Genomic DNA, 26,557 nt, shown 5'->3' on the forward strand with positions numbered 1-26,557 from the left:
CTGCTCTGTGCTTCTGGACTATAACCTCCTTTTTATGTTTCCCCACCTCGAAACTCTCCAACCCAACCTCGCCACTTTAACCCGCACCTCCCATCATCCCTTGCGTAGCTGCCGCCCGCGGCGGAGAGGCCCGCCGCGACTCTCTCTTCTGTCCCGACGAGCTTGACTCGCTCTTCTCCTACTTTGACACCTCCTCCAAGCTCAGGAGCAGTAAGTAATAAAAGCTGAGTATTTGGCTTGCTATCCCAAACCCGCCCGCCCTCCCTCTGCTGTTCGTTTTGAATTTTCCAGTTTTTGGGGAGTAGCCGCCTCTTTGTCCTCTCTTCCTCTCTTTCTCCCTCATCAAGTCATGCTGTCCTGTAAGCTTTGCAGAACATGACATGCTGCTGTGTTTGCTAAGGAGGAGGGCAGGATTTCTCTCACTCACACTGGTATTTGCACTTAGTCTGTCACTGTTTTGTTTTTCTTTTCCTCGTGTGTTTTTTTTTGTTGTTGTTTTTTTTAGGGAACCGGGATCTTAAGGTGATGGAGGGAGTCTGTCATCCAGGGGCTCTGTTTTGTGTTTATCGTTGAGTTGTTGCCAAGAGAAATACTAGGTGCAACTTCCTAATCAGACTGCAGAAACCAAGCTAAACAGATAATACGTTTTCAGAAAAGCACATAAAAAAACTTCATCTTTTTACAGGGTTCCCACGGGTCCTTGAAATCCTTGAAAGTTTGTGAATCTGAAAAAAATAAATTCAAGGCCCTTGAAAGCTCTTGAAAACAGCCAAAAAAACCACCTTGTCCATGAAAGTCCTTGAATTTTTTTGTGGGGTTGAAAGTTCACACGGATGACGACTCATGTGTCATTATTTTACTACCACACGATCTTTTAAAATTATGTTTATTCCGCAGACTTTTAATTTGCAAAAGTACGTTCGCTCTTCTTCGTTGGTTGGTAGGCTACGGTTTAGGCCTACCTGCGTCCAATAGGTTACATTCATGCAGTGTTGCCAACTCAGCAACTTTGTCGCTATATTTAGCGACTTTTCAGACCCCTCTAGCGACTCTTTTTCAAAAAAGCGACTAGCGACAAATCTAGCGACTTTTGGAGACTCTTACGTGAAAGCACGTATCGTTCATACTCTTGTCCTCCAGCGGCAGGTGCTGCCGTGGGGCGCCTCTCCCGTTCTCCCCCTCCCGCAGGAGTCCCTCTCAGCGCTGCAGTCAGAGCCACAGCATGTTTACCCTCAGCGTCCAGACTGCAAACAAAGCGCACATGTGCCGGGATTGACGGCGCAGGTTGATCATAAATAACTGAATTTGAAATATTTTTTCTTAAATAAATAACGGCATTTGATCCACACAGCCACATGTTCATGTTTTACCGTGATTTGTAGGCTTCTTAGTGGACCACTAGAGAAAAAAGAAAATGTTAAAAAAAAGCTGAAAAGGAAAAAATGTGTAACTCCGCCATAGTGTCTCTTTATGGTTCATTTTGCCGATCTCAAACCCGGTTAAAGGAGGAGGGTTAGTAAAATGCACTGAAATTGTGTCTTTAACAAAGGTAACAAAAGCCTGAGAATGACTTAAATATATCTCTGAGCAGTTTTCTGGCACTTTAAACAGAAGTAAAAAACTAGCTTAATCAAAGATGAAAGTAAGTGAAACAAAATGATATAATTCTGAACATCTCAATGCTGCACTTTTTTCCATAAGATTCCATGAAACGGTAGGCTAATGTACATCTTATATGTAATGTAGTATGGCATAGCCATGTACTGTGGATATAAATGTAGGCTATGAATATGATCAATATCAATGTAGGCTATAAATTAAGTCCACTTTCTTGCATTGCTTCTGACCCAACAACTTCTATGCCGTTTAGTCTTTTATTGAATTTGCATTGTATTAAAATATGATATCCTATTCAGCGGTCACAGTAGGTAAATGCCGCCATGTGTGGTCCTTGAATTTGAGGAAATTGGTCCTGGAAAGTTATTAAAAGGTCCTTGAATTTGATGTTCACCAAGGTGTGGGAACCCTGTTTTTAAATAAAAAGCTGCCATTCAGGAACATTTGGAGTATTTTATCATCATACAAGCAAAATCTCATGAGCTGGAAGGTGTTCCTTTTATTTATTTTTTTACTCTTTGGCGACAACATCCTGATGTCGTTGCACATGTAGTGAAGCAGACTGTTTGTTTCACAGAGAAGAGCGCAGACAGCGGCATCCAGAACAGCGCCGACGGCAGCAGGGAGAGGCTGGCCACCGCCGCGTCCAGCAACAGCCTGGCAGATGCAGGTGAGACGCGCCTCTCCTCACAGCTTTGTGTTTCCTGTAGAAGAAGAAGAAATACATCAGCGTTCAGGACACTTTGACTAGATGTCTGCCTCTGAAGTGAAGCTAAAACATTTTTCATTGAGCAGATTATAAGGCAAGAATTTGTATTTGCCTCCCTTTTGATTTTTTTTTCAGCCTCACTATAACTTCAGACCTTCAAACTAATTTTAATATTTGTCAAAAATAACCTGAGTTGCTGCAAAATGCCGGTTTTAGGGTCCGCAGGATCAAAATCAAGTCGACTGCGGCTCAGTGGATGGAGTCAGTCTGGTGTCGAGTGCTTTGAGTGCGACTAGAAATTAAAAGCGCTTCTTGTTTTTCTCTGCTTCACACTGGCTCTATTTAAGTGAATCTTGATTATTCCAGGTTTGACAGCAACCATGGGTCTCATTTATAAAACTTTGCGTGGAATCCATGCTAAAAGTGCCCATACGGCAAGAAAAATAAAATGGCGTACGGCAAAAAAAAAAAGATCGTATTTTATAAGATCATGCGTGCGCACACACCAGCAAGCAGTTTTCCTTTATCGATCACATCTGTACCTGAATGTTTGCGTACTATGTTCCGCCTCATGTTCTTCCCTCTACACGCCCAGATTCAACCATAAATGGTCGACGCAAAGCACCTCATGAATGTTAATGTGTGTTAAAAATGGGTCAGCTGATTTTTCATGGTAAGAAAGAACAAACTCTGATTTAAAAAGTTTACTGAATGTCTAAATCAGAGGTAAAAGCATCTATGTTGTCCACATTAAAAGAACTTGTCAAAAAGTAAACTTTATTGCAGTCTTAAACGCCGGATGACAGCCTCACACGGAGCTCCATATAAACTCAACCGCGGTAATCATTGGGGAGAGGAATGTGAAAACCCTGGTAAAATGCTGAGCGGACTATGATTTAAGATTTAAGTTGGGTTATGGGCATTTTTTTATTTTTATTTTTTTGAAAGGTCTTTATGTATACTTAAGTGTCACCAGCGCAGACATGAATAACACTGGGGTTTAGAATGCTTATAATAAAGTTGATCTATGATTAAAGTCTGATATGGAGTGAAATTGAGCGTCTGAGAGGAACCGTGGTGCAACGTGGCTGCAGTTCACTGCAAAAACTGATCTAAAAATAAGCAAAATGTTCCTAAAATGTGTGTTTTTGTCCTAGATTTGAGCAGTTAAATAATATTATCTGCCAATGGAACGAGTACTTTGACCCCTAAAATAAGATAATTAGACATCCTGCACTTGAAATAAGATGATTGAGATGAGTTGTTCCTATTTTAAGTGCAAAAGTCTTATTCCATTGGCAGATCATCTTATTTACCTGCTCAAATCAAGGACAGATACGCTCATTTTAAGAAAATATTACTCATTTTTAGTTCTGTTTTTGCACTGTTCACACCTTTACCATCTGCGTCGCCAAAATCCCGCCGTCTCCAAAATGTACGTACGCCTGGGTCGGAGTCACAGTGAGGACCGCACATTTTCTAGTCAAGTTTTTTTTTGTTTAGTTTTTTTTATAGATCCCAACTATAGCGTGGAAAGTGACGTACACACGTTTAAGGCCCCGTTTTGTGTGTACGCAAGCTTTATAAATGAGGCCAGGCCTTTGTGTCGCTAGCGAAATTCAACCGAGCGTTCGGGTTTAATCACACGTCATCCTTGGTTTGAACATGTTGTGGCAATTGCTTTTCCATCTAGAGCCATGCAGGTCTGCATAACTTTGTATAATAATAAATGAAATCGTTGTTTAAAGGCTTTTTACCTTTACTCAGGTTACCAGTTTGCTTGATCCTAATCATCAGAGTGTGAGAGAAAAAAAGTAAAAACAGAAAACCAATCTAAGGGGTACATAAGACCTAAATATTTCCTTTCCGTCTCCAGAGGCAGCAGAGGCTCCGCCCTTGCCCGCCACGCTCCCGGCGGCGTCTCCCTGTAAGGAGGTGGTTTTCTTTGAGCCGAAGGAGTACAGCCCGGGTCTGCAGCTCTACTGGGCGTCCTTCGCCCGCAGCCTGCCGGACATGGCCGAGGCGCTGGCCCACGGCGCCGAGGTCAACTGGGTCAACACCGAGGAGGACAAGAGGACGCCGCTTATCATGGCTGTGCACGGGGTCAGTGTGAAAATAAGACATCCTGTCAGTTTTACTGCAGGTTTTTTTTTTTCCTGGATTGATTCATAACGAATCCAGAACATATCAGTACAACTTGGGGAAATGCATTTTATCGTGTGCTCCCCAGGGCTCGATGGTCACCTGTGAGTTTCTGCTCCAAAATGCAGCGAATGTGAACCAGCTGGACGCTCAGGGCCGAGGGCCGCTGCACCACGCCACCATGCTGGGACACACAGGGTCTGCTCACACGCTTTGTTTCAGTAGCTCGTCGCTCTGCCGCGACCGTTTCTGGAAACGTCAAAGATGACGAACGTCTCTCTGTTTACAGGCAAGTTTGTTTGTTCCTGAAGAGAGGAGCGAACCAAAACGCCGCCGACATTGACGAGAAGACGCCTCTGAGCATCGCTGTGGACGCAGCAAACGCAGATATTGTCACATTGTGAGTGTTGATTCGTTAAAGATGGATTTAAATTCTCTAACCATTCCTACTACTAATAATAATAATTTTAAACAGAAATGGGTTAATTTAACAAAAAAAAATAGTATAAATATTTCTGACATTTACTTTAATTGCATTAACTAATCTATAACATATCTTTGACGCAAATTGCCATCATTTAATCAGGATAAAATGTATTATTAGAAATTTTTATCTTAAATGCTGTGTTTTTATTAGCTGGAGGTGGGGGAAAAAAGCCATAATTAACAGATCTATCTGTTATAATTAACAGATCTATCCTGCAAAGTTACTTTATTATCCTGCAAAGTTACTTTACTATCCTGCAAAGTTACTTTATTATCCTGTAAAGTTACTTTACTATCCTGCAAAGTTACTTTATTATCCTGCAAAGTTACTTTATTATCCTGCAAAGTTACTTTACTATCCTGCAAAGTTACTTTACTATCCTGCAAAGTTACTTTATTATCCTGCAAAGTTACTTTACTATCCTGCAAAGTTACTTTATTAATCCTGTAAAGTTACTTTACTATCCTGCAAAGTTACTTTATTATCCTGCAAAGTTACTTTATTATCCTGCAAAGTTACTTTACTATCCTGCAAAGTTACTTTACTATCCTGCAAAGTTACTTTATTATCCTGCAAAGTTACTTTACTATCCTGCAAAGTTACTTTATTAATCCTGTAAAGTTATTTTATTATCCTGCAAAGTTACTTTATTATCCTGCAAAGTTACTTTATTTATCCTGCAAAGTTACTTTATTTATCCTGAAAAGTTACTTCATTTATCCTGAAAAGTTACTTTATTTATCCTGCAAAGTTACTTTATACTGAAATCCACTGCAATTCACTGAAATTCTCAAGCTGTATGCAAACGAAATTTCGTTCTGTACGCACTCTGTGCATACAAAATGACAATAAAGTTTGTCTAAGTCTAACTTAGACAAACTCTTTAACTCTGTTAATGTTAAGCCTTTCATAGGTTTCTCATTTTCTGCTCTGCTGTCCTCGTCAGGCTGCGGTTGGCCAAGATGAACGAAGAGATGCGGGAGGCGGAGGGGCCCTACAACCCGTCAGGTCAATATCACTCCAACAGCCCCACCGAGATGCAGTACAGGAAGTGCATGCAGGAGTTCATTAGCCTGCAGCTCGATGAGTCTGAGTAGAGGTGTGAAAGTTCAGGGTTGGGTTCAGTTAAAGCAGCAGAGGAGCAAAACTGGCGCTCTGAGCTGTGCCACGATCTTTACCGTACTCCAGGGAAGGCTTGACTCAGCCCAACTCTGCATCCCCTACTGGGAGCTGAGCCAGCTGCTGCACCGTGTTGGCACGCTTCGCAGCGTAAAGCCATCAGATCTGCACTCTTAAGCAAGAGTTATGCTTCCAAAAACCTGAGCGACTTCTCCTGTAAGTGACTGTCATCATGTGGGATGGCAGCAAACTGCAACGAAATGTCCATTTTTTTTTTTTCCATCCCTGTCTAAGACGCTGTGGTTTCCTCTGTTTTAGAGGAAATTTGTCAGGAAATGAAAGTATTTCATGAAAACAAAGCCAAGTAAGCGTCCGCAGAACTACTTTAAAATCAGACTTTAACACAAGATGTGGCAATAATCAAGACTGTTGAGTGAAAACTCGGCGTATGCTAGCAAACTACAAACATCGACCTTTTAGAAATGATGCACATTCCAGGTGTTGGTCATATGCAACTACTGTACCTTCCTACTTGTGACTGTCTGGTTTTAATCTAAGGTCTTAATTACGTTCAGGGCTTGTTTACTTGTTTTTATGCTTTAATTGTAAAGATGCATCGTGCTGCTTTTACATGCCCAAACAGAATGACGTCTATTTTAGGACAATTTTTGTTTTACAAAGTACCTCTAGGAAGCATGTTAGAGCTATTTTCACTGTAAATGTTGTAAAATAATTTCATGTTTACAGCTTGTGAATAACAGAGTATGTCTGTAGCCGTAGGGGGAATGAGTGCCATGAGGATGCTGTATTCATACCCATATATATATATATTTTATTTTTCTTTTCGATTGAAAGGTATTCACTCATGAAGATTCAATACCCTTGTTGCGTAAACTCACAGGAGATCTAAAATTGTAAGACGAAAGGCCTTTTGGTGCCGTTGCAGCGATCGTCTAGAATGTTAGTGGATTACCCACGTAGGGATAACGTTTCGTCAAGTGAAATGTCCTAGAAAAAGATGAATATTGTCAGTGTTAAGCTTTTTAAAATCATTTTTAGTTCTAGCTTCTCTTTGCACGCGGAGGGGGGAGGGGAGGGCTCTAAAACAGCAACTTCTATCAAAGTCTGCTGAAAGGCTCAGTTTGGGTTTGTTAATTGAAATGTGCCCCCGGTTGATGCTCTATGAAATCATCAGAGGGCGCCTAAAGCACTTTGAATTGATGGGGAAGTGAAGCAGCGCCCCCTGCTGTGCAACATGTGATGTTTTAAAATGAAAGGTGCTGCTGCATCACCAGATGGGCTTTTATTTTTAAAACGAGAGGCGAGTGAAGATGCTGACCACAAGAGGGAGCTCTACAGAGCTGCTTTTACCCAAGAAGCTGTTTTTTTTTTTATTATTATTATTATTGTTTTTAAACTGAGTGGCAAAAAAAAATCCTAATATACGGAAAGTAAAGTGCCTTGAAAAAGTATTCATTCCTCTTTTTCACATATTGTTACCTCAAAATTGCAAAGCTTGATATATTTACGGTAATTTCAATGTGACAAAGCAATAATAAGTAGAGCATAACGATGAAGAGGAAAGAAAAGCCTGCAGGTTTAAACATGTTTAAAACATTAGCATTCTTATTCACCCCTCCTCAGCCAACACTATAGTGTTCTCAAAATTATTCAACCTCAGACGGATTGCAAGGAGCACATCTGAGTGCATTAATCTGTGAGTGCTGCCTCAGATTTCAGCTGGATTTTTAGGTCTGGCCTTTGACTAGACCCTTTCTGCACGTGCTTGGATCTAAGCTGTGCTATCTTAGCTCTGGGTGCTCATATAGTCGTGCTTTGAAGAGCCTCTGGCAGGTTTTCTCACAGGTTTTTTTTTCTTAGTTTAGCTCCACGCAGCTTCTTCTTCCACTTCACAAGCATGCGCTACTCTGTGTGGGTCAGTCACGACAAAATACACGCAGCTTAGCAGCTATAACATTCAACTGGTGTGAGTACTTTAGCAAGGCACCGTACTGTTCTGTTAAATGTTTTCCTTTTTTAAAGATTAATTAGCAGCAGCAGCAGCAGGGAGGGTTTAGAGCGATCGTGTTTTCTAAAAAGCCTCCAATCAGCTGGTGACTTCAGGGCGCCTGCTTCTCATCTCGCCTCTCTTTCTCTTCTGTATTTTGCTTTTCATTTTTTCTCGCTCTCCACCCCCAGAGGTTTGTGCCTTCTTTCTGTTCCTCTCTGTTCCTCCGGGGGGGTACCGAGGCCATCACAACTGTATTTTTTATTTTTTTTTTTTTTTTGTATATAAACTCCTGCACTTTAATCACAATACAGTTGTTGAGGAAAAAAAAACCAAACAAATGTCTGTGGGCTTCATTTCTTTCTCTCCTGAGTGGATCTGCTCTCCCCAAGCAGAGCCGCCACCGCCGCCGCCGTTCTCCTTTCCTCCTCTCTGTCGTTCTGTTTCATTTTCTCGAGCCACGCCGGCCCTCTGAACAGGTAGGGGCAACTTTTATTCCTCCGTCCGTTATTCCCTGTCGATGCCGATCAATCCTTCCCTGCATGAGCCTCTCAGCTCTGACCTGTTCTGCTCCACCAGGAGCGCGTTTCCCCTCACAGTTTTTGGAGAAGTCTGGGATCTGAATGCCGGGTGTTTCTAGATCTGGACCAGTGTCCGCAGTTATTCCGTGTTTTCAGACTCTATTCCCTGCTACGTTGTGTTAAAAAAGTCTATTAATCCATTATTATCTGCCATAAATTCCCGTGTTTTCTTCTTCTAAACAAGCTTAAAATAAGAAGTCGACACTTTGGAGATCTATGTCCCTGGATGTCAGTCAGTCTCCCATTTTTTCCGTTTTTTGCTAAACCTGCAGTCGATTGTGGAAAACATTCGACGGGCGGATTAGAAACAGTTGCGCCTCTTTTTTTTTCTATTTTCCCATTACGTTTATGTTTGATGCGCTTGTGTTTTGTATTTCTTGTCTCTCTGCCTCACAGGCGACGAAACCTACCAGGACATCTTCCAGGATTTCACCCACATGGCCTCGAACGACCCGGACAAGCTCAACCGCTACCAGCAGTACGACCCGCAGAGACCCTGACGCTGCTCAGCCTCCTTCACGAACGTCTAAACTTGCAGTTTTTTTTTTTTTCTCAGAAACTGGAAGCACTTTGGTAATCTGAATTAAAAAAAAAAAAAAACCCTTATTCATTAGTTTTTTTCTTTTGTTTTTCCCGTAAAAGACAAGTTCTGACTTAGAAAAAAAGGAAGACAAAAGCCTTGTTCCTGTCCTTTAATATCAGCGTGTTTTTTTTTTTTTTTTCATGAAAAGGTTGGTCCTGTACATGCTTTCACTTCATTTGCACACGTCTGTTCATTGTACTGGAAGCGAACCTTTTGGTATTTGTGAATTTTAAAACATTTGATTTCCAGTAGATTTGTAAATGTCGGCGGTTTTTAGTGTCTTGGTGCCTGCAGATTGTGTCATTCTTTTACGTTGAGACTCACGAGCTAAAGGTTGCACAACGGTAGGAAAACATCAGAGGGCTTTTACATTTTTTTTTTTTTTTTTTTTAATTGATCATTTTTAATTTTTTTTCTTGTGTGAATCCTAAGCCAAACCCGATGTTTACTGAAATCTTTCGAGGAAGTATTTTTCTTCTGAAGTTAAAGTTAAGTAATGATCTTCCACATCAATAGTACCCCGTAAATAAGAGCAGACAAAGATACGTAGGTGTGAAAAATGTTCTGCCGTTCACATTTCTGTTGTCGTTTTTCTTCTTTTTGTCACACTTAAAAGTTTCAAATAATCAAACTTAACGGTCAGATGAGAGGAGATGCTTGCATAGCTTTTGTCCTGCAACAGATTTGTGTTTAATCAGCTAATCTTTGTCTGGAGTTAACATTCGATTATCGGTCTGAGACCTTTAAGTGTGACAGAAACAGAAAAAATCTGTAAAGAGGAGAAAAGTACATTTTCCACAGCTTTTTCCCACTGTGTTACCTCAGAGGCCTTTAGTAAAGCCTTTCATTCATGATTTTCATTCAGTCTTAGGTTTTCTGCACCGTAACGTTTAGCAGAGGAGTCGGCGCTCCTCTTCCTGCTGCATTCGACTCAACACAACCCCCCCGTGGCTCGTCCTGCAGGAGAAAACAGCGACCAGCCCCATAATCGGAGCAAAAATTTCCATTTTGACAAAAGCTCAGCTGATGACTCGCACGCGCAGACGGTCGGCGTTGGATTCATCTGGTGCAGAGAAAAGTCTCAGCATGAAGGTGTTTTTTTTTTACGTTAATGTCTGCATTTCTGTTTTCATAAGAGGAGAAGCGACTTGTAAAGGTTGAACAAAATCAGACGTTTTTAGGAACCTATTCAGGAAAACGTGTTCCCAAACGTGGACATTTATCTCTAAACAGTGATTCGGGGTTGTGGAGCCAAAGCTTTGCGCTGAAATCAGTTCAAAATGAGAAAGTTAAACGTTGATCATAAAGGGGTTTAGTTCTGCTTTCCTCCTCAGACGTCGTCTGTGTAGATTCTCTGAACGGAGGACGGATCTCTGTCCTGTGCAACATGGGATACAGCTCTTGTACATTTTGTAAAGATCATTTTCAGATTCTCAAGACTGAAGTTAGAGGTACTTGAATGATTTTAAATAAGCTTTTACATATGCTGTTCTTTGTATCCTTTGATAATCATAGCCTGTTTTTGTTTTTTTTATGAGTCCTGTCTGTTCGCCTGTATACGTGTATCACACATGATATCTGCAACGTCTTAAATACACAGAAACAGATGATTAAACTCTGATTGTAGCTCTGTCTTTGGTTTGAGTGAGCATGGCTGCGTGGACAACACCAGGAAGTTAACTAGTTTATGAAGCCGGGGTTGAAAATACATGGGGAAGATCATGGAGGGTTGGACACTGAAAACAACATGACCCAAGAAAAATGGTTCTTTTTATTTCCACATGTTTACAGATTTGGATCTGGTGAACAATGCAAACTGTTGCATTGTTTTCTACCATTTTGCACCAAACAAACGTGCTGAACACTTTTGGTGTCAGATCCTTGACTCGCACTAAACTGCACGTTACTGCATGGAAATGTGTAAAAGGCAGCTCAGTGTAGTTCGACCCTGGAGGTTCACTTGGCCGGTCTTGATTGTGTTTCGTGGCGACAGAAAGCACTTCTTGGGTTAGCTCGTTTTGCTCAACCACCGTTAAAGGAGCAGTAAGCGATATTTCACCACCAGACGGTGCTTCAGTCTGTAGCCCAAAACAAGATGTGCGCCAACCCCGCCTCTCTTCTCGGGCCTCGCCTCCTATGTGCATATTTGTGAAGGATAAAAAACAGCAAAACAGCATTAGAGGAACATTTCACGTGAAGAACTTGATAATGCTGTTAGCAGGAGAACATTTTGATCTGCTGGGATGCTCTCCGCCATGTTGCTCCAACGCTGCTCTGATGGTGGTATTTTAGGGTCAGGAGGGGCTAAACCCTCAGTGGCAGCAGTTCTCATGCTAAATGTAATTTATCAACATTGACCCCACCCGCCCAGGCAATGCACTGTTTGCCTCTCCCCCATCAGCTTCAGAAGCCTCAAAGCTAAAACAAATAAACTTAGAAACAGCTTCTTCCCAAGAGCTGTGAGGGCAATCGCCCCCTGATGGGAGACTGCAGTCCATGGCTTTAAAAAAAAAAAAAAATCACCCACACTGTTACTTGTCATGTTTTTTTTCATGATGAACCCAGAAAGCACACCACACACGGAGCCATTTTGTGAGAGTTTATTGAAAGATGATTAGTGGATAGCACAGGGGCTGCAGTAAATCCAGCAGCTAGCAGAGGCTTACTTGAGGCACAGAGGTGGCAGGAATCCAGCAGCAAAACCAGGCGCAAACTAGGCTGACAGACATTGAGTGAGTGGAGACTGATGACGAACCGGCAGGAAGAGAAGACTGAGGGAGGCTTTTGTAGGGAGGCTGGCAGGTGGAGTGAGTTCTGACCAATTAGTGCCTAACAGGTGTGACTGATTGCAGAGGGAGTGGAGGTGGTGTGGGAAAATAACAGGGGATAAAAGCCAGACCAAAACTAAACCATGACACTACTAACACTGTCATACGTTACAATCATCTCAATGTTACTGCCTGCTGCACACAATCATCCCAGAATATCTAAATGCACACCGCTGTAAATGAAGCCTAAAATCATCATTCCACAAAAGCACCTTGTTACCTCATTATCTGTGACTCATGAAGAACAACTAGTTCATATAATCTTCATCTTTTTGTCTTTATTGTCTCTTGAATGCCACTATGAAAAAAAAAACTGTAACCCCTGTTCACTGCCTGTCAAACATTGGATAAATTTAGCTGCAGTTTATTTCTAATGGATCTCCTCAGCTTGATCAGATCGTTTTTGCTTTGCCTTCACAGTAAACTGCGTTATGCAATGTGTCCAGCAGGGGGAGCACCACTGTCGCTCCCTCTATACAACCTCAGAATCCAGCTCTGTCCTCTTTAATTATTTACAGCCACATTTATCCTGCCTAAACCTTCTTTTTTATATATATACGTATGTATGTTATGTGTCTCCGTCTGCAGTGTCAGAATAAATTGTCAGACTAGAGAGAAAGCTGAAAATGTAACTGTTTTTACAGCAGCAATATCTGCAGATTTAAAAAATATCCAGATTTTTTAAAAGAGATACAAAATAAGACTATATCATTTACATCGAGATGGTCTGCAATGCGTTATAATTAGACTTTTATGTATTCCAGTAGCTTTTTTTCAGCTGTTTCTCATATTTATCTACAGCTGTTTGTTAAACAAAATGTGCCTGTGAGACATGTGGGACACAGCTTTGATTCAGAGACGCCTTTTTAGAATTACCTTATGAAAAGAAAAACGTCATTTAACATTGTTTTACTAAGATAGAAACAAAGATCTCCAGTGAGCTTAATTGGATGAAGTAGACAGACGAGTGTTTTAATATCGGGGGTTATTGTGAGATGATCCCTCCTTTGACTGATTGCACTGATGACTTCTTGCTTCTGTTTCATACGCCGTCTCGCCAGATGAACCAAATCTGCACGACTGCATCATTAAGCTAATAACCAAAACAAAGGGATCTGCTCATCCCGGCTGAAAGCCTAACCCTGAGCCCATTAGTACGTGTTCCTGCTTTAATGATCACTTGGTGTTTATTTCTGCAGCTGTTTGGAACGCGAGGCCCGGCAGTGTCCCACCGCAAGCTGCACCGAACCGGCCGACAAAGCGTGTTTTAGTCGGCTGCTAACTAATAACCTGACCCTAGCCAGATGTATTTCACTCCGCCTAGCTCCACTCATCCATCTGGAACAGATCCATAGGAATGGTGTTTCAGAAGGCTTGGCCTCATCAAAAATCCTTGCATATGATTGGATAAGCCACTTGTCTGTCATCTTTATCGACGTGCTATTTCAACCACTCACACCGAAGCTAATCCGTGACGCTGTGAGAGCGACGCAGGAAAAAACAAAACTTTTTTTTTTTTTATGTGTTTGCAGCTCTAGTGTCACGCGTTTTATTGACAGTGAGCTGAGAGGAAGAGGTGGGGGTGGGGGGGGGGGAAGACAGGCGGCAAAGCGCCGCGGGTCGGAGTCGATCCCGGGCCGACCGCGTTGAGGACTAAAGGCCTCCTAACATGGTTCGCGCTAACCGCTAACCGCCACGGGCGCGCCCCGGAAAACAAAACTTGCAAAATCCGGTCGGGAGAAGGGCTAAAACATGGTTTCCACCAACAAAAGCCTTCAGAGCCGTTCTCTGATGTTCTCTTAATGAAACAATATTAGGTAGATTGAAAAACACGGAAGAAATAGCAGCATCAATGTTAACGCTTGCTTCCTCGATGCGAGCCGCCATTGCTATCAAAACAGTCTCACGTCACGGTCGCTTCTCCGCTACGTCACATCTATGAAACTCCAGCCCTGCGTCCTGATTGGCTGGACAATAAAATTGGTTGGAGACATCACTCTCTATGGGAGATGGTCCCAGATGGATGTGAGTGAAGCTAGGCGGAGCGACATACAGCTGGCTAGGGTCAGGTTAGCTAACTAACGCTCCTCTCAGCAAACGGGACAGTCGTGCTTCACCTTGAGCATCAAGCAGAGGTCGGTCGCTGCTCCCTGATGGTCCTCTGTGCTGCGGCCTAAAGAAAAGGGGGCAGGAGGAAGTGTGCAGGTCAGATGTGGCCTTTTGGCGGCAGAATGCTGCCTCCAGAGGCCCGGCCTGTTCTCCCCAGGAGTTATCGGTCTCAAAAAGCCGTCTGACTGGTCCAGAAGTTCATCTCTGCCCTCCAGGATGAGTCTGATTTCAAACTCCTCCTACCTGTCCCTTCCTGCCTGAAGGCCTCCCTTCCCTCCGCGCCTCTTCCAGGAAGTCTGCGGTCGGCTCGCCTGTGGAGAAACGAAGGAGACGTTTCCCCCCCATAAAAAAAACTCCACGTGAACAAACGCTCAGAGGGCCAGGCTCCCATTAATCCTGCTGCGGCGTGCAGCGCGGTCGTGTTAACAAGTCCCCGCATCCAGCGATGACTGAAGGCTTGTTTTCTTTAAACAGAGGGAGCGTGCAGGTGTTTGGGGGATTAGATCATTTCACCAACTTTTACATCCAAAAAAAACCAGGAATGTATTAAATTAAGCGCCACGCTTTGGATCCCCTAATGTCAACATGCCGACATGTTAATGCAGTTCAGTTTGAACCGCAGGTTTAGTCATTGCTTTCTTTTCCTCCCATCCTCCTCCTCTTCAGTGTCTCTGTCCAGGATTTTTTCCTACTTCTCCCAAGTTGACTCAGAGGTCCAAGTAAGTGAACAAAAGCGCACACTTTAAATCTTTAAGGTCAGTCTTGTACTGTCTGTGAAGAAAGTCTTCTCTCTTCGTTTTATGACAACAATCTCCGGTGCGGTTTGTTTGGATTGTAGGTGAGAGAGCAGCCCAGGAGGAAGGAAAATTTGATATTTGCTTTCCTTTAGATCTCTATCAGCTGGACTTGCACGGCGTCTCGCTTTTAAATTTTCTATCTGACAGGAGACAAAGGGTTTGCGTTAATGGTAGCACTTAAAATACATGTTTATTTGTTGATAATTACAGATATCGATTAATATGATTTCTATTTTATCTGTATGCTTTTTTTCCTGTATCGTCCAGCTCTACATGTCGATGTCCTGATGACAGACAGAGGGACACCTCAGGGCGGTGTTCTCTCACCTCTCCTTTTAATGGATAGAAACCCAAACGGCTGCAGGTGGGTGCAGGAGAAGGCAGCTACTTGCTCAGGTTTTCTGATGACAAAGCCTTTTCTTTTGCTTCTTCGTCGTTTGCAGTCAGACCACGGAGAGACTCTTTCTGCCTCGGTGGACCTGGGTGACAGAAATCTTCTTGACCTAAATGCTTCAAAGACAAAAGAAGTCGTTGTGGACTTTAGAGAACCCGACTGGAAGCCTAAAATCCAGTTTAATCCATGGTCAGGATGTTGACGTGTATAAATACACTCGCTACTACCATCTAATGTTGAACAGATTACTGGATCAATGTGTGCTTCTGTGCTTTTTGTCTCTCTTGTTGTGTCTCTGCTCTGTCTTCTGTAACCCCAGTCGGTCGAGGCAGATGATCATTCATACTGAGCCTGGTCCTGCTGAAGGTTTTTCTTTCCCGTTAATGGGAAGTTTTTCTCTCCACTGTCGCTTCATGCTTGCTCAGTATGAGGGATTGCTGCAAAGCCATGTACAAAACAGACGACTCTCCCTGTGGCTCTACGGTTCCCCAGGAGTGAATGCTGCTTGTCGGGACTTTGATGCAATCAACTGGTTCCCTTATATAGGACATTTTTGACCAATCTGTATAATCTGACCCAATCTGTATAATATGATTGAACTTGATTTTGTAAAGTGCCTTGAGATGACATGTTTCATGATTTGGCGCTATATAAATAAAATTGAATTGAATTGAATTGAAATATCTGTGTACTACACTGCCTGGCCAAAAACAAATAGTTGCCACCAACAAAAATAAAAGATCACACACTCTAATATGTAATTGGGCCGCCTTTAGCTTTGATTCCGGCTCACCTTCGCTGTGGCATTGTTTCGATACGCTTCTGCAATGTGATGAGATTTATTTCCACCCAGCATTCATTTTTCACCAAGATCTCACATTGATTGCTGTGCAAAGCCTTCTCCAGCACATCCCGCAGATTCTCAAAGGGGTCAAGGCCTGGTAACCTGACTCCGCCAGATGGATTTGCTCCGCATTATCCATCTGGAAACCTTCCGTTGAAGTAATTTTGGGAAGGGGCGAAAATACTGGTTAGCTGATTGGCCTATGTTGGTGATAGACGGGCCAAATAAACCAATCAGATCAACGAAGCATATGACGTACTAACAGCGACGACGAAAACACAACTACAAGCTCTTGCTGAAACCAGTGAGGAGAAGAGCAAAAACATATTTTCCTCTGAGAAAAGCCTCCAGAGCAGTGCTTTGCTCCTTTTTCAGTGAAGAAATATTCTGTAATTCCGATAAAACTTGCTCGATAGCCACGCTAACGCTAGTTTCATCGGCTGAAGCCGCCATGTCCTTTAGACTGAACTGTCGCGCTTCTCGTTGCGTCACACCTCAACCCGCCTCAAAGCCAACGCTGATTGGACGTTCGTTTGGTGAACGGCTCCAAATTTTCTTTAACGGAGAGTAGCCAGACTGATCTGCGAGTGAAACCTTGAAAGCTTGCGAGATCAGGATGGTCTCACGAGGCTAAAGGCCTGGACCACAACACCTGGAGGACCAGCGTCTGACACAAACGGCGCCGCAGAAGAGCCGTGATCCTGTCAGAAACGCCGCCTGTTCGCTCACATCCAACAGAACCGCTCCGGCTTTTCATATCCTGCACCGGCCTGGTGCCGAGAATCCAAACAGTCCCGCCCGCGTTCTCCAAATGAATGGGCCCAGTGTTAACAGCACGTGTTGAGCTGGACGGGGCGACGTGCCGCACGCCTTCGCCGGTTCGCTTCGGTTCACGTCTCTACCGCGGTGCTTTTTCCCAGAATGCAGCTCCCCCCCCCTCAGGAGAGCAGTGAGGGGTCAGATGTTTCGCCGACCGAGGGGCGAAGCGGGCCGTTCAGCTGCCGTTCCTGCAGCAGGTCTGTCCTCCAGCTGTGAGACGCCAGCGGCACACAGACTGGAAAAAAAAAAGGCTGAGAATGATTTCAATATTTTCCAAGGCTGAGAAAAGCGTGGAGAGAGAAAATGTTTATTTCCAGGTGTCCTTTAATTCCTTCCTTCGCTGAGTCCTTCCTTCTTACCTCGCGTCCTACTGTTCACCTCCTTCCTTCCTTGTGTCCATCCTTCCTTGTGTCCTACCTGTCTCCCTTCCCTCGCCGCGCCTTTCTTTCCTTCTTCCTTTTCCTTTTGTTCCTCGTGTCTTCCTCGCCACTATCCTCTATGTTCCTCTCAAAGTCCTCGTCTCCTTCCGTGCTTTCCTCCTCGTCTCCTTCATTCTCCTTCCTTCCTGTAGAAATATTGAATGTAGTTTAGTGTTTGGAGTTGGATGCGAAGAGCTGGGGGCTGAGGAAAGCTGAGTCTGAGAGAATCGTGGGGTTTTTATGTGCAAAGAGATCATCGAGACATCCAAGGCAAGGCAAGGCAAATTTATTTATATAGCACGATTCAGTACAAAGACAATGCAAAGTGCTTTATATGATTAAAATATAGCAAAATAAAACAAAATAAAAGCAAGTAGGAATAACATGTAGATAGAAAAAAGAACAAAAAAAGTGGTGATTCAGTTAACTAGAACAGTTGAAGGCAATCCTTAACAAATGTGTTTTTAATCTTGATTTAAAGGAACTCAGGCTTTCTGCACTTTTACAGTTTTCTGGAAGTTTGTTCCAGATAAGTGGAGCATATAGGAACTAAATGTTGCTTCTCCGTGTTTGGTTCTGGTTCTGCAGAGTAGGCTGGAGCCAGAAGACCTGAGTGGTCTGGATGGTTGATACACTGATAACAAGTCTGTGATGTATTTAGGAGCTAAGCCATTTAGGGATTTATAGACTAACAGAAGGATTTTAAAGTCTATTCTCTGAGATACAGGGAGCCAGTGTAAGGACTTTAGAACTGGGGTTATGTGCTCTACTTTCTTAGTCTTAGTGAGGACGCGGGCAGCAGCGTTCTGGATCAGCTGCAACTGTCTGATCCACTTTTTAGGCAGACCTGTGAAAACACCGTTACAGTAATCTATTCTACTAAATATAAATGCATGGATTAGTTTTTCCAGATCCTTCTGAGACATCAGTCCTTTAATCCTAGAAATGTTCTTCAGGTGATAGAAAGCCGACCTTGTAACTGTCTTTAGATGCTTTAGATGTCCCCCCGCTCAGCCACCCGAGTGTCTAAACACCCGCTCCGCTGCCGGTGGGGTCATCCGCTCACAGCCAAACCAGCTGTGAACAAGTGGAAGAGTGAATTACTCTCCCAGCTTTGTCAGCATCTACTGGAGGGAGAAAGTGAACAACAACTCATCCATGATGGAACCAGAGGACATCTGCTGTGACCTTTAAACTTGCTTGGGTTAAACAGCATGAGTATAGTCCACGGTAAACTCTGCGCTAAAGCTAAATCATGGTTTCAGCATGTCCTGGTCTAGTCTGCATTAAAGTCCTCCTGTGGCATCGCCTCCTGCCTCCTACGGTGACGCTCAAACTGGAAAACCCTCCAATGTGGCTGAATTCAAACATCTTCATAGAGGAGTTCATTTATTCCTCTCAGAAAGTCCCACCGCTGCTCTCATCGTCCTGAAAACTGAACCGGTCCGTCACAGTTTAATGGAAACTACATTTTCGGGCGTGGCTCTCCTGAAGAATCAAACACGCATTTTTAATGCCAGACGTTTGAGGAATTTTCCTCTCAGCTGTAGCCACGTTGAATCGTGTCACATGGTCCATGCTGGGAGGAATATCCCATTTCGTCTCTCTGGAGGGCCCAGAAGCCGGCCGGGCTTCACACGGCTCTCCTCTTCCTCCTCCTCCTCCCTCCTCCTCCTCGCCTGAGGAATTCAGGCCGGGGACACAGAAGCTTGAAGAAGGTCGTTAATCAGCGAGGAGCTGCTCAGAGATCAAACACGGAGCTCAGGCCACTCGTCCTGCACAGCTGCTGCAGCCCGCGGCTGCCAGCGCCGACAGCCAGCGTTGTATAACTCTTTAAGATGTTTTGACACCAGCAGCCTGTCCTCGGCTCGGGTCGGCACAGTGAGCTGGGGTCAGAGCAGCATGTGATGCAGCAACATATGAGCTGCTTCCTGCCTCTGGAGGCTCTCATTCACACGCCGTTCATTTTCACAGTGTCATCCAGTGACACGCATCCTGAGGAACCTGCACTAGTTTCTACACACGTTCAGCACATTTTGACTCGTCTAAACAAAACTTGTGGAAGGCCTTCGTCATGACGTTGGATTTCATTAAGATGATCTTTTTTTTTTTAAATGCATTCTTGCACAAATGCCCTTTGCACAAATCAAATTCTGTACATACAAATGTTTTTATTTTTTAAATACCTGTACACTGTGACTTTCTCCTGTATTGTTTACACTTAAACTGTTTACTTTTAAATCACTGCTGCACCTTATACTGTAATTTAAATCTACTGTAATTTACAAGCTGTATTCTTGCACTAATGCCCTTTGCACAATCAATTCTGCACATACAAATGATTTAAAAAAATACTCACATGTACACTGTGACTTCTCCTGCATTGACTACATTTCAATATTTTACTTTTAAATCACTGCTGCACCTTTTACTGCAATTTACAAGCTGTATGCAACGAAATTTCATTCTGTACGCACTCTGTGCATACAAAATGACAAAGCTGTCTAAGTCTAAGTTTTAATCTGGAGATCATGTTCATGAAAATCTCAAATCACACGAAGGTTATTCTCGTTTAGATTCATGTCAGGGCACAATAAAATGGGCCCTTTTTAAAGTCAGTGATCTTATTCCTCTGCTTTAGAACTCGTTAAGCTTTAGAAATGATTCAAAATCAAGTCACGATTAGTCGTAACTTTAAACTGTGATTCAAGTTAAATTTCAAAATGTAAACCTGCTGTTTTTTTCCCTTCGAATGAGCCTGAAAAAGATGTTTATGATAGAAAAAAAGGTAAATTAAAAAGTTCAATAGAATAACAGTTTTCCTTCCTTCTGCATTCTAGCCATGTGGGTTAATATTAAAGTCATTACATCCTCCCAACCAATCACAATGCAAACCCAGGACCGCTCCCTCACCAAGCCACGCCCCCTTCAGAGTTTCTTTATTAAAACCTTGCAATTTTGGTAAAAAGCTGTTTGAATAAAGTGTTGAGCTTGATTTCAGTGTTTGTGTGTTCTTTATCTATAAATAGGTCGCTAAGCAACAGCATAAAATGGCCAGGGCTGCACTTAAAAATATATATATTTTTTAATTAGATGATAATTATCAATATCGATCAACATGATTTCTATTTTATCAATATGCTTTTTTTCTATATCGTCCAGCCCTATTGTGAAGTGAAATGGAAAGTGAGAGTGATTTTCTAAATTTTATTCTTAGAAATCTTTAAAAAGCACGGCATGAATATTCAGCCCCTTTTATTGTAAATCCAGAGCAAGCGATTGCCTTCAGGAGTCACACAGCTAGTAAATTATTATTTATCAGAGATGCAGCAGAGGCTCGTGGTGTCGCTGGAGGAGCTGCAGAGATCCACAGCTCAGGAGGAGAAATCTGTTGACTCTGCATACCCAGAACCAGAACCAAACACAGAGAAGCAGCATTTAGTTCCTATGATCCACTTATCTGGAACAAACTTCCAGAAAACTGTAAAAGTGCGGAAAGCCTGAGTTCCTTTAAATCAAGATTAAAAACACATTTGTTAAGGATTGCCTTCAACTGTTCTATTTAAACTGTTTTACTGAAACATAATTAGTTCAACTTTTTTAGTCCAACTGTTTTTAATGTTTGCTTTTAGTTTCTATTTTTTCATGTTCTATTTTGTTTCTACATTTTATTCCTACTTGCTTTTATTCTGTTTTATTTTCCTATATTTTAATCATGTAAAGCACTTTGCATTGTCTCTGTCCTGAATTGTGCTATACAAATAAATGTGCCTTGCCTCTCAGTGAAGGACCCACAGATCTGGCACTCATGGAGAGCAGTGAGTAGAAAACGATTCCTGTTTGAGTCGTAAACAAGCTTTGCCACAAGCAGAAGTTGAAGAAAATCCTCTTGACAAGTGAGAGAAAAACTGAAATGTTCGACGTGTTGGAAAATGAACACAATCCCCGCCATAAAGCATGGTGGTGGCAGCACAATGCTGTGGGGATAAATGTCTTCAGGCGGGGCGGGGAGGATGGATGGAGCTTAGATACACGAGGAAAAGCTGTTAGAGGGTTTTAGAGGCTGCAACAGACCGGAGCATTCAGCTAAAGGCTGCATCAGAGCGGCCCAAAGTCCAGACTTAAATCCAGTTGAGACGCTGTGACTAGATTTGAAATCTGACTGAGCCTGAGCTACGGCGAACAGAAGACCAGCCACTGAGCTATATTATACACTGGAGTGCTAATCGCCCGCTGTTAGAACGAGTCGCTTTGAAGCCACCGGCCGCCATATTGGTACTCCCTATTTTCCTCCAGTAACTAGGGAATATGTGCACTACAGCATCGAATAACGAGGATTTTCTCATGTTCAGGGGGGGCTTAAAACTTTAAAATGTCAAATGCCATATACTTTTATGTTATGTTCTAAAAATATCAAGTACTGAGAAAGTTATGTGCTGAAATATTTTGCATTTTATTCATTTAAATATAGATATATAACATTTCTAAATATATAAATAACTATATACAAACACATATATATACATATATACATATACACATACTTATATATACATATTTGTATATTTAATATGAATAACATGTAACATATTTCACCTATTTTCCTAGTAGTTGATAGTGTTAGTACATCCACTGACTGTAGATTTACCTGTGAAACGTTTTCACACAGCCAGAAAACTGCTTGTTGTTGCAACCAAAGCCTATGGGATTCTGTGAGAGTAGGGAGTAGCAAGATGGCGGCCAGTGACTTCAGTTTTTCGGCAAAATCAGCACTCCAGTATATTTTATAGCTCAGTGAGACCGGGCCAGACGTTCAGCCTCTAAACGCGTGACGCTGGTTTGAAAAAGAAGGATTGCAGCAAACGGAGGCTCTACGGGACGGTTGCTCCTCACATTTATCCTCGTATAAATTCATGCCACACGTTTCATTTGTGACATCCATTTTTTTTTAACCATATAAAATAAAACCATCTAACCAACTAAGTGTTGCTCTACCACATACAATGCCAAAGAAGCAGATTCAACACTGACAAAAGTGAGGAGAACATCAGGAGCAGCAGCCTCATTGGTGTTTCTGTTGATTGTTAAATGAATAAACTGTTTAGGTTTTAATCAGGTCACCAAGTCGTTGCTTCTGAACTAATCAAGGTTTCAGCTCAGAACACCATGCCACTGATAAAAAAAAAAAAAGAAGAAAAGAAAATGACATCTGCTTGGAAAAGGAAACAGAGCCGGAGTGTTTTATGTCTTCAAAAGGAGTCGTTGTAGGTCTTTATCTCCATCTTTAATTTATGAGCTGCTGTCTGCCGGAGGCCAAAATCCACACGGTCCTGTTTTTCTTTTTTTTTTCTTTAAATGCGTCCACCAAGAACATCCAGAACTCCATCATGGACCAATGGCACATCACTCGCCGCCGGGCCCAGAGTCCTGCCAGGAAGCCTGTGACCTGGTGGAACCGGGTCGAGCTCCCCGGTGGGTCGGGCTGTTTGCTTTAACCGAGCCGCCGACCCTGCTGCCTGTCATCGGCCCGGTCCGCAGACGGTGACCGCATGCTCCGTCTGCTGGGCCCGCTCTGTCTCCTCAGCAGCTGCTCGTCCACAGACTCTAGCTCCTCTAGCTCCCCTCCACAGCCGCCCTGCATCACTCAGGAGGAGATTTGAAGCTCCTGTTTGAGGCTAAAAACCACCAGCCTCAAAGGTTAGAAACGGGTTGTTTTCCTTTATGACAGTAAGAGGTCTGTTTCTTAATCTACAAAAGGATTTTTACCCAATGAACGGTTTCACATTATTGATCTCATGGAGAGATTTACTTGTGACATCGGCTCTTATATAAAACAGAAGGTGCACAAAGGAGGAAAACGTGCATGAGGTATACACAGTACATCCAGATATATACTATATATACACTCACCGGCCACTTTATTAGGTACTCCATGCTAGTAACGGGTTGGACCCCCTTTTGCCTTCAGAACTGCCTCAATTCTTCGTGGCATAGATTCAACAAGGTGCTGGAAGCATTCCTCGGGGAGTTTGGTCCATATTGACATGATAGCATCACACAGTTGCCGCAGATTTGTCGGCTGCACATCCATGATGCTAATCTCCCGTTCCACCACATCCCAAAGATGCTCTATTGGATTGAGATCTGGTGACTGTGGAGGCCATTTGAGTACAGCGAACTCATTGTCATGTTCAAGAAACCAGTCTGAGATGATTCCAGCTTTATGACATGGCGCATTATCCTGCTGAAAGTAGCCATCATGGGTTGGGTACATTGTGGTCATAAAGGGATGGACATGGTCAGCAACAACACTCAGGTAGGCTGTGGCGTTGCAACGATGCTCAATTGGTACCAAGGGGCCCAAAGAGTGCCAAGAAAATATTCCCCACACCATGACACCACCACCACCAGCCTGAACCGTTGATAAAAGGCAGGATGGATCCATGCTTTCATGTTGTAGACGCCAAATTCTGACCCTACCATCCGACTGTCGCAGCAGAAATTGAGACTCATCAGACCAGGCAACGTTTTTCCAATCTTCTATTGTCCAATTTCGATGAGCTTGTGCAAATTGTAGCCTCAGTTTCCTGTTCTTAGCTGAAAGGAGTGGCACCCGATGTGGTCTTCTGCTGCTGTAGCCCATCTGCCTCAAAGTTCGACGTACTGTGCGTTCAGAGATGCTCTTCTGCCCACCTTGGTTGTAACGGGTGGTTATTTGAGTCACTGTTGCCCTTCTATCAGCTCGAACCAGTCTGGCCATTCTCCTCTGACCTCTGGCATCAACAAGGCATTTCCGCCCACAGAACTGCCGCTCACTGGATGTTTTTTCTTTTTCGGACCATTCTCTGTAAACCCTAGAGATGGTTGTGCGTGAAAATCCCAGTAGATTAGCAGTTTCTGAAATACTCAGACCAGCCCTTCTGGCACCAACAATCATGCCACGTTCAAAGTCACTAAAATCACCTTTCTTCCCCATACTGATGTTCGGTTTGAACTGCAGGAGATTCTCTTGACCATGTCTACATGACTAAATGCATTGAGTTGCCGCCATGTGATTGGCTGCTTAGAAATTAAGTGTTAATGAGCAGTTGGACGGGTGTACCTAATAAAGTGGCCGGTGAGTATATATATATATATATATATATATATATATATATATATATATATATATATATATTCAAACAGAATGCAAAAAAATGGCTTGTAGAGAGCCAAACTAGTAGGCTCTAAGGTTTTCTGTGTGTATTTAAATAATTTCAAAATTATTTTACATGAATTGTATTTCTTAACCACTAGAAAAATTTCTGAAGAAATTTAGCAAGGCGCCTGCCACTTGGTGCGTACCGTACCGTCAGAAATAGCAACAGGAAGTAACACTGCGAATTTCAGGTTCCTATGGTCTTCACAGCCCTCACAGTGGCTGTTGAAAGGTGCCATGTTAAGTCAATGGACCTCCTAGGAGCCTCTTGCTAGCAGCGTTGTCATGGAGACTCACTGACAGCTACAGCCCTCTCTGTCTGTAAAGGTTGAAGAACTCTGGCTAAGCAGCTGTTGGTAGGACCTTCCTAAAGCTATTTCCGGTTAGCAACATGCTAACGGTTAGCCGCTAGCATGGCTGTGTTCAGTATCACCGGGTGATGTTACTCTGTTAGTTTGGTTGAAATCCTGTACTGAGAAGTGCCTAAAAAGGGAGAAAATCCTAAAATTCACCAAATCTGTCAAGCAGAAGTTTGTACAGGCTTCCTAGAGCTAATTCCGGTTAGCAACATGCTAACCGTTAGCCGCTAACATGGTTGTGTATGGTATCACTGGGTGAGTGTACTCTGTCAGTTTGGTCCAAATCCTGTACTGGGATGTGCCTCAAATAGGGAGAAAAAAACGTCATTTATAACGTTGCCATGGTAACTCAGAATGGCGGGTGGTACAAAAAATACTTCAAGGGATCAGCACACATGTTTTGATATTCACACTGTGAGGATTATAATACAAAACTCCAAGTTTTCCATACCGGGAATCAATCCCACGACCTCTTGCATGCAAAGCCTGCACTTTCCATCTGTGCTACACTGTAGCGCCATATATGGGCATGCATTATTGGAAACATAAGTGGTTTGATCCAAAATGGCACCGAAAACTGACACATGGCTGAAAGTCACATGGAAATTTTAAAATGTTCAGAGGAAGTGACTGTGCGAATTTCAGATTTCTACATTAATCACAGCCACTGCAGTGAGCAATGAAAGTTGCCATTGTATCTCAATGGAGCGTCTAGCTCTGGCCCTCAGAGTTCCGTCGTCATGGAAACTCACTCACACACCTGCAGCGGCCGAAGTGCAGACACTTTGGTCACAATAAGTCCCATTGGATTATAATGGAGAACTTTGCCTCGAACAACGCACGATTTCTCCGGAACCGTAAATGGTAGAGACGTAATTTTTTCTGTGTTTATTTCGTAAAGGATAGGGGAAGAAGACTTGCTATCGGTTTTTGCTGGAAAAAGTTTAATAAAGGCGTAAAAAAATTATGATCTAAAGGACATTTTATGAAATTTCAGAAATCCTCTGAAAATGATCCCGAACAAATCGCTCTGGCTAAAAAAGTATAAGAGATATCAAAATAATTCTTTCACTGTGAGTATCAGCAGGCTTTTGATGACCATATAGCTCATTTTCATATTTTTACAAAAATCGGTGTAGGCACAGCGACGATGTAAAAAAGTGGATGATGTGGGAAAATGCAGCTCCAAAGCGATTTCAGGATTTTGCACATTCGCTACTCCCGAACAAATTGTTCCTGTGGAAAAACCGTAACAGTTATCCACAAAATTCATTTTTCTTGAGTGCCAGAAGGGTTGGGACATTCATGTGTGAAAGTCTCATGTCTGTACATAAAACGGTTTAGGAGTAGCGACGATGCGAAAACATGTGATGTTTTGGATTTTTAGACGTCATTTTTCAAAACCGCTCCATAGGAAATGAATGGGGGAGGTTTCGGGTTTGTGTCGCTCTGAGGTGATTTGCGAAAAATCTATAAATGCCACACCACTGAGGGTTACATTTCCCGAAGCCTGACAAAAATACCTACGTTTTGATGTATAATTT

General features: G+C 42.8%; 1 protein-coding gene across 6 annotated transcripts in view; it reads left to right on the forward strand.

Annotated features, from left to right (window-relative positions):
- Nucleotides 1–10,830, forward strand: part of LOC105928645 (arf-GAP with coiled-coil, ANK repeat and PH domain-containing protein 2) — a 71,084-nt gene extending 60,254 nt beyond the window's left edge. For 2 of the 6 annotated variants that reach the window (XM_012866003.3, XM_012866005.3), the window contains 7 exons: nt 109–210; nt 2,195–2,287; nt 4,203–4,429; nt 4,557–4,666; nt 4,758–4,868; nt 5,902–5,963; nt 9,060–10,829. In XM_012866003.3, the coding sequence (XP_012721457.1) occupies nt 109–210; nt 2,195–2,287; nt 4,203–4,429; nt 4,557–4,666; nt 4,758–4,868; nt 5,902–5,963; nt 9,060–9,163 (809 nt within the window). In that variant the 3' untranslated portion in view covers nt 9,164–10,829. Of the gene's footprint in view, nt 1–108; nt 211–2,194; nt 2,288–4,202; nt 4,430–4,556; nt 4,667–4,757; nt 4,869–5,901; nt 6,352–9,059 lie in introns of those variants that run through there. The other 4 variants (XM_036141091.1, XM_036141092.1, XM_012866002.3 and 1 more) reach the window with 3 other exon arrangements.
- The last annotated feature ends 15,727 nt before the right edge of the window (nt 10,831–26,557 follow it).

The sequence above is a fragment of the Fundulus heteroclitus genome, chromosome 9, assembly GCF_011125445.2.
Source record: "Fundulus heteroclitus isolate FHET01 chromosome 9, MU-UCD_Fhet_4.1, whole genome shotgun sequence".
In the NCBI taxonomy this organism is placed as follows: Eukaryota; Metazoa; Chordata; class Actinopteri; order Cyprinodontiformes; family Fundulidae; genus Fundulus; species Fundulus heteroclitus.